A 9617-nucleotide genomic window follows, 5' to 3' on the forward strand; every position below is an offset into this window, starting at 1 on the left:
CACCTGAAACCACACTTTTTCCTTTTAGAAAGATTGCAGGAAACCTTAAATTTCTCGATATCCGAACTTCAAACCATTTATTTGAGTGTGAAATAATAGTTTCTCCCAAATCGTAGTTAAAAAATTAATATAAACGGAGCAGCAATTGAATGGCAGTTTAACTGGCGAGATACTGAAGTATCCTGCTCTGATCAGATATTTGATGTAACTTATGTAACCTTTCATACGATAATAGTATCAATCATTTGTAACCTTTAAACGTATGTGTCAAATAGTGGAGACTGCTGCTGATACGTTGATCTCACGAGCTCAGTTGGCTAAAGATGAATTTGTATGCGAGATTCAAGGCATAGATAAGAGTTAGAGAGTTTTGATGCATATGTACAACTTTGACCACAATTCAGATTTAAAGAGAACAGGGGGACAATGAAAAGAAAGACGGTTTCCTACTGATGCTATTCGCACTTCAATTTATTCACAATCACCATAGAAATTACTCCGTATACAAAAAACACTGCTAAAGTTACAATCAGTTAATCATAAACCAGTAAAATCTCAAAGTACAGGGAAATAGATAGCAAGAGAGAAAGAGAGAGAGAGTAGGTAGATAAGAGTTCAATACCAAGAAATGGAGACAAAACTAGAGAACTATGAGCCAGTTAATAAACTAGGACACAAATGCAAACATAGGAAGTATCTCCTTTTCCAGGCTGGCTAATGGAGCTAAACAAGATATCAAAAGTAGCTATTTCCATGACAGAATTCTCAAAGAACTCACAGCCATGTCATCGTGATTAGAGAATAATGACTATAATCCAAATGAGAACAGTGAAGGAAATACTGCCAGCCCCATCTCATCAAAGACCATTGAAAGAAAAACAAAAGATAAGCTGAGGAAAGCCAACCACTATATAGCATAAAAACAATTTAGGAGGGGAGAAGTTCTTGTTCAAATATGAAAGAATGAGCAGGGGACAGCCAACAAAATCCAGTGAAAATCAGGACAATCTGAAACTTTTTAATTTTAACAGTGGTTGGCTTGCTGTAAAATAGGAAAGGAGAGAGAGACAAACAAGACATGGTTGACTAACTGGAGGTTTCTAGTAATTTTTGGGGTAGAAACCATTTACAGACATGCCGCCATCAACACAGATAATCTGACCAGTTATGTAAGATGATGCAGGCAGGCAAAGGAATGCCACCAAGGATGAAACCTCAGTTGGGTCACCAAGACGCTGTAGAGGAGTTCGAGAATACACCTCTTCTAAATATTCTTGGTTGCTGAGTACCTGGAAAATAATTAGTGAGATCAACAAAATGTAAGATTACCCCAACCAGGTTCAAAGTACATGTACTAGATACAAGTATCTGTACTCTTAGATGCAACTGTCCGTGTGAGTGTAAATTAGCGAGTTAGTGAATGAAAAACAGAGAGAGGAAGATTATAATTAGATGTGACAATGCTTAGTATGAACAGCATCAATTTTGATTATGAAATCACATGGATCGAGCAGATGCTATTGACATATAACATTCACAAATCAGACTTTATGCTCTGTACATCCCACATCATTGATCCATGTTTCATAATGTTGTGTAAAAGGTAGTTTGAAGGGTAGGTTCTAAAAACAACTTCAAAGGAGCTTCAGCCTGGAGCTCATTTTGAAATTTGACAAATTCAGATTTATAAATTCCAGGATCTTTAACTGTTAGTACTCAGAAGCTATTTGTTAATAATGAAGAAAACCTCTGAATAAATGCTTATACTGAAAAAAACACCAACAACAGAGAATACCTCTTAAGTATTCTATGAACCCTTATAGCCAAAATTCTTGGTACTATGTTAAATAGGGAAACAAGCATGTATTATATTATGCCAGAGAATCAAAGTCATTGCATATCACTACCATAATCCAGCATCACTGTAAAAATACAATCAGATTCAGTGCAAACTATGAACAAGATTAGAGTGCAAAGAAAATTACTTGCTCCACCATGGAGGTTCTAATGTACCAAGGTGCGACAGCATTACTCCTTATATTATCCTTTGCCCACTCACAAGCCAAATTTCTTGTAAGTTGATTGATAGCTCCTACAAGTCAAAACACACCCCACCACCCTAGTAAACAAAAGGTATAACCAATTGGTTCTACAAATTCCCACTGCATAACAGCATTCAATGAAAATTTTCTCAAATATATATTTACCTTTAGTTGCTCCTTGAAGTGACATGGACTTGAGTGAAACAAATCCAGACACAGAGGATGTGAATACAACACTTCCTACTCCTGATGCTTTGAGAAGTGGATAAGCAAGTTGGCATAAGTTGAAAACAGATTCAAAATTGGTTGCCAAAAGAGTTGAAACTTCTTCAGCTGTGAACTCTACCATTGGTTTCCTTATATTAGTCCCAACATTATTAATCTGTGAAAACAAAGGTACATTTTAGTTTTAACATATAAAAACGAACAAAGATTTTCACTACAAAGACATAATCATAAATTGCAAATAACCTAGCATTTGTCAGGAATACATATAGATTCCTCAACCTGACAAAAGGAAAAACTACCACTTATCCGTTTCTAGCAACTAGTGCGCCAAAAATTGAACCCAAGAAATTAACAAGCCCCATTACTCTTTTTGGCAAATAAACAAACATAGCAGAGACATTACAATGAGGAAAAAACAGAAGCTTACAAGGATGTTGAGCTTGCTATCAAACAAAGATGAAACATTTTCCATTAACCTCTCTCTTTCTACTCCCATAGACACATCGCAGATAGAACCAGAAACCTCAAAACCCAAACTTTTCCAATCTACTAAGCACTTGTCAAGCTCATTTTCATTACGTGAACAAGTGTACACTCTTGCTCCAAGTCCTGCCAATTCCTCCACTATGGCACGTCTAATAAACAAACCAACAAAAGATACCCAGTTCAAAAAGACTCATAAAAGTTTCAGCTTTATAGTTCATGAAAACTAAATGGCCAATCTTTTTCATGTTCATGGAAAATGGGAATCTTTTTGTTTTTACCCAACTCCACGTGTGCCGCCAGTTACCAATGCTGTCATGCCTTGGAGTGACCATCTGTTAGATTTTGTGTTTCTTGGCGCCATGGATTGGTTCAAATGGGACTTTTGTATTGAAATGAAAAGGAAGTTTTGGGATTAAAAGAGAGGATTATATGGGTGTTATGCTGGGGTTTAAAGGAAGAGCAAAAAGGGTTTTGGGTGTTAATGAGAACTGAAGAAGCTGAGATCAGAGCTTGCTTCATTGGTTAATGAAAGGGCTTCAAACAGCAACCAGCTTCCCCCACGATGTAAGGTTCTTGAATATAGAACAGAGTGGCTACTTGGTGATCAACAGAGTCAAAATTGGTCACCCAAAAACATAAAAACCCAATTCAAATGCTGCTGCAGCCTTCGGTAGTTTATAATATAATATTATTATAAATAATATAATTTTAAGTACTATAATTGTAGACACTAAAAAACAGAGTAAAAAAATGTATAAATGAAAAATGAAAAATGAAAGAATGGAAAAAGGAGAGAGGTACGACTGGCAGGGTGCGGACGCACCCTGCCAGGCACCTCTCTCACCTGCCAGACGCGAATTTTTCGCGTCTGGCAGGGTAGTGGAGCGCCCCCTCCAAAGCCCAGAAATCGGGTATAAATGGGAGGGGGAGAACCTGCAGCAAGGGGGGAGCTTTCTAAGCAATGAAAAGCAACGAGAGAACCAGAAAAATAGAGAAGGGGAGCTGGGCAGAAAAATAGAGGGAGGAGGAACCTGCAACAAAAAATTCCAGCAGCCACACAAAAAAATCCACAAAAGAAATCGGAGAACCCGCAGCAGAGGGAACCCGCAGCAGGGAGAACCCGCAGCAGAGAGGGAACCCGCAGCAGAGGGAACCCGCAGCAGGGAGAACCCGCAGCAGAGAGGGAACCCGCAGCAGAGGGAACCGGCAGCAGGGAGAACCCGCAGCAGAGGGAGAACCCGCAGCAGAGAGGGAACCCGCAGCAGAGGGAACCGGCAGCAGGGAGAACCCGCAACAGAGAGGGAACCCGCAGCGGAGGGAACCGGCAGCAGGGAGAACCCGCAGCAAGAAGAGTTGAACCAGAAAAAGAGAGAATGAGAGTTGAACCAGAAAAAGAGAGAAGAAGAGTTGAACCAGAAAAAGAGAGAATGAGAGTTGAAGCTGGGTTATCTGCTGCGGCATAAAGAAGAAAAGACGAAAACCATACCTCAGTGCAAAAAGAGTCTCCAAACGACACCGTTCAGGTGAGGTAAAAAAAAATCACACGTCTTTCATAATTTATTGTGTTTTGTATGAATTGGGTTTATTGTGGTGATTAATGATATATAGAAAAATTAAATCATTACAATATAATGTTTTTAAAATCTTCAAATAGTATTCTGTAAGTAGGGAAATTAGCATGAGCAAAAGTGTAAAGATGCAAAGAGATAAAATGACAAGTATTCCATTTTAAAGACGATTACTTAAAAACAAAAATAAAAAAAATGAAATAGGTAAAGATAAAAATAGGATGTTTCATAATATATAAAAAAAAGAGATGTAAGAAATGGAGATAGATAAGAATATAGGAATATATTTAAATATATAATAAATAATAATAAAATTATGAAGAGATAGATATTTGGTTACAAAGGTAGATGAAAAAATAAATAAATATATAACAAAACAAAGAAATACATCTAATTGCTAAAACTAAATATATATAATGTGTATACATGTAAAATATAATGGAATAAGATCGGTAAAGTAAAAAAAAAACAAATCAAAAGAGATAATTTTATGTAAAATGTAGAGTTAATAAAAATAGGATGAGATAATAGATTATTTAATATAGATAAAGAATCATTTAACTTAATGCCGATGATGGGATAATTGATCGGGATGCGAGAAGTCGCAATCCCGAGCTTATGTTCCCTAGGCTCGGAATCCGAATCAAGGCCCCACCAGTATGATGGGAGGGTCTCGTTTTTAAGATTCCGAAATCCTTAATAAATAAAGAGCTTGATTATACAACAAAAATTATTACTTGATGAAATTAATTGATAAAAAATAAATAATAAGTAATAAAATAATGATAAAATGATAACAATCCAAATATATATAATAATTAATTCGTGAAAATACAATATATATGACATTAAATAAGTAAATAAATAAATTAATAATAATAAAAAAATAATAATAACTAATTTAAAAGTAAGCATCGAATATTAAGTGGCATAAAGAAATGTGAAAATAATAAATAAAGACCTTAGGCATTAGGTTTGAATAAAAATCACTTATGAAAAATATAATAATAATAAAAATATAAAAATATATATAAAATAGTACGATAAAAAATATATAATTTTTATTCATTAAAATAACATAGAATTATAAACAATTTGTCTAACTATAAATGAAAAACAAAGAACTTAGGACAAAAAAATGTAAAGTATAAAAATAATAATAATAATAATAAGAAATAAGAATAGGAAATAGGATAATAAAATATATATAATAAAAATAAAAATAATAAATGATAAAAAAATAAATAATTGTATTAGCATAACATATACATATTGCATCATACATATCATTGCATATCAATATTTTTGGTTTTCGAGCTTAACCCCCGATGATGGGATCTTTCGGGGATCCTGCGAAGGCGGGTATTTCTCGAAAAGTTCCTTAGGTGAAAAGATGTCCTCGGGTCCCACCAGTGTGATGGGAGGGCTCGAGAACCATCTTTAATAAAAGGCTTTTGCTCGAATTAGGTTCATTATGCACAAAATATTATTTTAAAAAGAAAACGTACGATGACCCCGATGACGGGAATTATTCGTCGAATTTGCGAAGGCGAGTTTCTCGGATAATTCCTTAGGTGAGAGAATATCCCGAGTCCCACCAGTATGATGGGCGGATTCGGAAAATATCCTCGATAAAAGGTTATTTGTCCGGCATTTTTATCTCACGCCATGCATTTCATCTCACCACCCATTTGCATTCCATTTTAGGTTAAATAGGAGATAAAATAAAAAATAGTAATTAAGGAAGTCTAGTGAAATTAAAAATTAAAGCCCAATAGGATAATCTAAAAATGGTACCGTTCATGGAACGGGCGTCCGAGGGGTGCTAATCCTTCCCCGGGTGTAACCGTACTCCCGAACCTAGATCCAGAAAATTGTAGACCGGTTTAAGGTTCTTTTCGGTGGGCTTAAAATTAATTTAAGTTTGCATCGATTAGAATCGAGTCAATAGGTGGCCAATCGCACCTAGTAGTAAAAAAAAGATTGGTGGCGACTCCTAGTTAAATTTTTTTAGTGAGTTTTCACATTCACGTCTAGCGGTCGGGTTCACGGACCCGCACGTTACGACAGCTGGCGACTCCACTGGGGACTAGAGAGTCGAGCCATAAAAAATAATAATAGGTTATCCAAGGCTTTAAATAATTCACTGTTTTCTTAATATTAATGATTTGTACTGCATACTTTGTTTGGTACATTAGTTTATTTCGCATTTATTACTTTATTACTTCTAATACTTGTGGGGATTTAAGGTAGAGGGATGTGAGATTGTTACTTTGAACTCATGATTTCCTTCACACACACAGCACGTTCTACCTTCATGCATAAACCCTCCACCCGGGTTATGTCCTTTTTAGGAGGGAGTTTAGTAGCTACGCTCTCGTGAGGTGATAACCTCCGCACGGGCTAGTGAAGACTCCCACTCAAATCGAACCTAGTCCGTTTGAAGCCTGTAATGGGTGAGGACCGGGGTGCCTTACTAGTCCGCGTGGACGACAGTGAGGAACGATTTGGGAACCTTAGCTCTGTTTATAAACCCCGCTCAGCATATAGAGTACCGAGAGCAGCTTAACCTTAGAAAGAGCCATACCCGTGAGAACATACCTTATAAATAGGTACACATGAAGGAATTTCTTCCACTCCCTCCATTTTAAATTATGCCCCGAGATAATAAAGTATCGTGGAGTAGACAATAATACCCATGATATTGCTTGTTATTCTCTTATTATTTTTAACACCACATTATTTCTTTTTACCATACTAACTTAAGTTTATTTTGCTTGTCATGCGCATGTTACATGTTCATTTGCATACATCGTAATTGCATATAGGAGGAATATTGGCTACACAACATTCAACCTAAGAGATCCCAGTTATATCCATGGCATCGTCATCAGCCGGCCCGCTCAACATATACAGAAATGACTATGAGATAGAGTTACAGATGAGGCAGACTCAACAGGAAAAAGGAGACTGTTTGACCCAAGGACATATCTCAAATTTACCCGAGAGAGTTCACTTGGATCTTCAGCAGAATGACCTCACAGAGATGGTAGGAATTTGGGAACAATGGAGACGTGCTCACCGAGACGATTTTCAGAACAAGTATGGACACATTGCATGGCTCCTATATGTACCAGTCGATGACCAGATGCTCCGAGCCATTGTCCAGTTTTGGGATCCCTCATATCGTTGCTTTGTCTTTAACAAGGTGGACATGACCCCTACCATAGAAGAATACTCCTCTCTACTCCGGATAGACCATATGCAGCCTGACAAGATCTATTGGAGGGCCCAGAAGACGGGACACCGACGAAAGTTGGCCAAGTTATTAGGAATGACTACGGTGGAAGTGGATCAGCATTTGAAGAAGAAAGGAGACACAGAATGCCTTCCGTGGAGTTTCTTGAACGGATATATTAAAAAACACATGGAGGATGAACAAGGTCTCTTGGCTTTTGCGATGGCGATTTACGGCTTAGTGGTCTTCCCAAAGGTTCTAGGTCATGTGGAGGTGTCAGTCATAGACTTCTTTGATCAGGTGACAAGGAGCATCAACCCGGCCCCGTCCATCTTAGCTGAAACCTTCAGATCCTTGAATTTCTGTCGACGCAAAGGTGAGGGACGGTTCATCGGATGTGCTCAACTCCTAACCATATGGATCAAAAGCCATTTCGAATGCAAAGAGAGCAAATTTCGAAAGCTTTATCTGTCTGCGAGTTGTCCTATCCTTGAGTTCTGCGAAAGTGAATGGCCTGACTACAAAAGGAAAGAAGAGTGGGTCACAAGGCTCCGGAGGTTAATGAGCATTGAAGTGACTTGGAGAGCTCCATGGATGCCACGAATGCAAGTAATGTATAAATGTGGGGATAAGCCGTGGGTACCACTGATGGGACCTTGGGGAGCCATCAGCTATGCCCCAATAATGGTGCGGAGACAGTTCGGATCTGAGCAATTCGTGCCCATGACTCACCAGCTCGACCAGTTAGAGTTTACATATGGAGAGCCAGAAACGCTAAAGAGAATTGAGGAAATTGCTCAAGACTGGAAGAAAACTTGCCGAGTAGATCAGGGAAGGGTTACTGATGAAGTCACCACAGGATATCATACTTGGCATGACCAAAGGGTGAAAAATGTCATACATCCCCCGAAGAACCCATCCAAACATCCCGTAAACCCAGAACCTCAAGACGTCCTGTTGGAGAGTGAGTTAACGAGGAAAAGACTTGAAAAGGAGATGATGAATATGAAGCGTAGGCGTGAGGATGAGCTAGAAGAAGTGAAGAAAGAAACTGCAAGAAAGGTACGGGTGGCTTTGAAAGAGCGGGATGAGTGGCAAAGCAAGTTTGAGGAAGCGAGCGTGGCAAATTCTTCTCTGTTAGCCCGAATACAAGAACTCCAAAGTGCCAACAACGCTTTGCAGCACGAGGTACAAAGGAAAGAACAAACCATCCAAGAGTTGAAAAATGACTGCGACATGTTGGAAACTGCCATGGAGGGTTATAAGGCACAGTATGAAGCAGTAAGGCAAGAATATTTCCAAATGAGGGAAAGAAACAATTCATGCGCACAAAGCCTTCAAAGGAAAGAAGCTGAAATGCAATGGATACTGAGGCAGATGAGAGAAGTGGCATTTAGAGCTCGAGTAATGGCAGACAAGACTGAAGAACTCAGGCGGGAGATCCTTCCCAAGGATGAATTGAGTGAGCGGTTGATCAGTCACCTCAAGATGGTTAGGGACCAATATGACAAAGTCGGTTTTTCATTTTGATAGTTATGAATGGTTTTAGACAATGATGTAATTGGATATTTAAGTTTTATGGATGCGGATTTTCTTATGGTAAATGTTGGATGGCCAATATTTTTTCTATTCAAATACATTTCATTTGCATCATAATGCATGATTCAGACAAAAATAATAAATAATAATGCACTCAATATAAAATTCTAACTTATTCCTTGAACTAATAGAACAAAATTCCAGAAAAACAAATTCTCCACAGATACAATACAAGAGCCCGTTCTAAGATCATGGGGGACGAGCATTCAGAGAGGATGGATAAGATTGAGAAGAAGCAAGAAGAAATCATGGGTCAGTTATCAAAAATTTTGGAGTTAATATCTACAGATAAAGGAAAGAAAGTGGCGGGGAGTTTTGGTACACCAGAAGCCGTTCAACAGACAGAAACCAATACAGACCCCGTGTATCCACCAGGATTTACACCTCCACCTGCAAGGAATGCTTCTATTCCCATGCCATCCATGGGTCAATATCCATTTTTTGGGATGCCAATAG

At 38.1% G+C, this 9617-nt stretch overlaps 2 protein-coding genes across 2 annotated transcripts; one reads left to right on the top strand and one right to left on the bottom strand.

The window, feature by feature from the left end:
* Positions 1-368: 368 nt before the first annotated feature.
* Positions 369-3408, bottom strand: LOC18590631 (tropinone reductase homolog At2g29260, chloroplastic-like). The gene is made up of 5 exons (XM_007016267.3): positions 3035-3408; positions 2698-2905; positions 2208-2424; positions 1986-2092; positions 369-1289 (listed from the first exon to the last, which is right to left on the bottom strand). The coding sequence occupies exons 1-5, from the start codon at positions 3115-3117 to the stop codon at positions 1101-1103; spliced, it is 804 nt and encodes a 267-aa protein (XP_007016329.3). The 5' UTR covers positions 3118-3408; the 3' UTR covers positions 369-1100.
* Positions 3409-3882: 474 nt separating this feature from the next.
* On the top strand, positions 3883-9144 carry LOC148761045 (uncharacterized). Its single transcript, XM_088810134.1, has 2 exons — positions 3883-4279; positions 7153-9144. Exon 2 carries the CDS (start codon positions 7203-7205, stop codon positions 9090-9092), a length of 1890 nt encoding a protein of 629 aa, XP_088666260.1. The 5' UTR covers positions 3883-4279; positions 7153-7202; the 3' UTR covers positions 9093-9144.
* Positions 9145-9617: the final 473 nt, after the last annotated feature.

This window comes from Theobroma cacao, chromosome 9, assembly GCF_053813885.1.
Source record: "Theobroma cacao isolate CCN51 chromosome 9, ASM5381388v1, whole genome shotgun sequence".
Classification (NCBI taxonomy): domain Eukaryota; kingdom Viridiplantae; phylum Streptophyta; class Magnoliopsida; order Malvales; family Malvaceae; genus Theobroma; species Theobroma cacao.

Excerpts from the sequence above, each read along its gene's own strand:
- LOC148761045 (XM_088810134.1), top strand. The coding sequence starts at position 7,203 with ATGGCATCGTCATCAGCCGGCCCGCTCAACATATACAGAAATGACTAT.
- LOC18590631 (XM_007016267.3), bottom strand. The coding sequence starts at position 3,117 with ATGGCGCCAAGAAACACAAAATCTAACAGATGGTCACTCCAAGGCATG. Across the intron at positions 2,906-3,034 it reads GGCGGCACACGTGGAGTTGG|ACGTGCCATAGTGGAGGAAT; the intron begins GTAAAAACAAAA and ends TTTGTTTATTAG. Across the intron at positions 1,290-1,985 it reads GAACCTCCATGGTGGAGCAA|GTACTCAGCAACCAAGAATA; the intron begins GTAATTTTCTTT and ends ATTATTTTCCAG.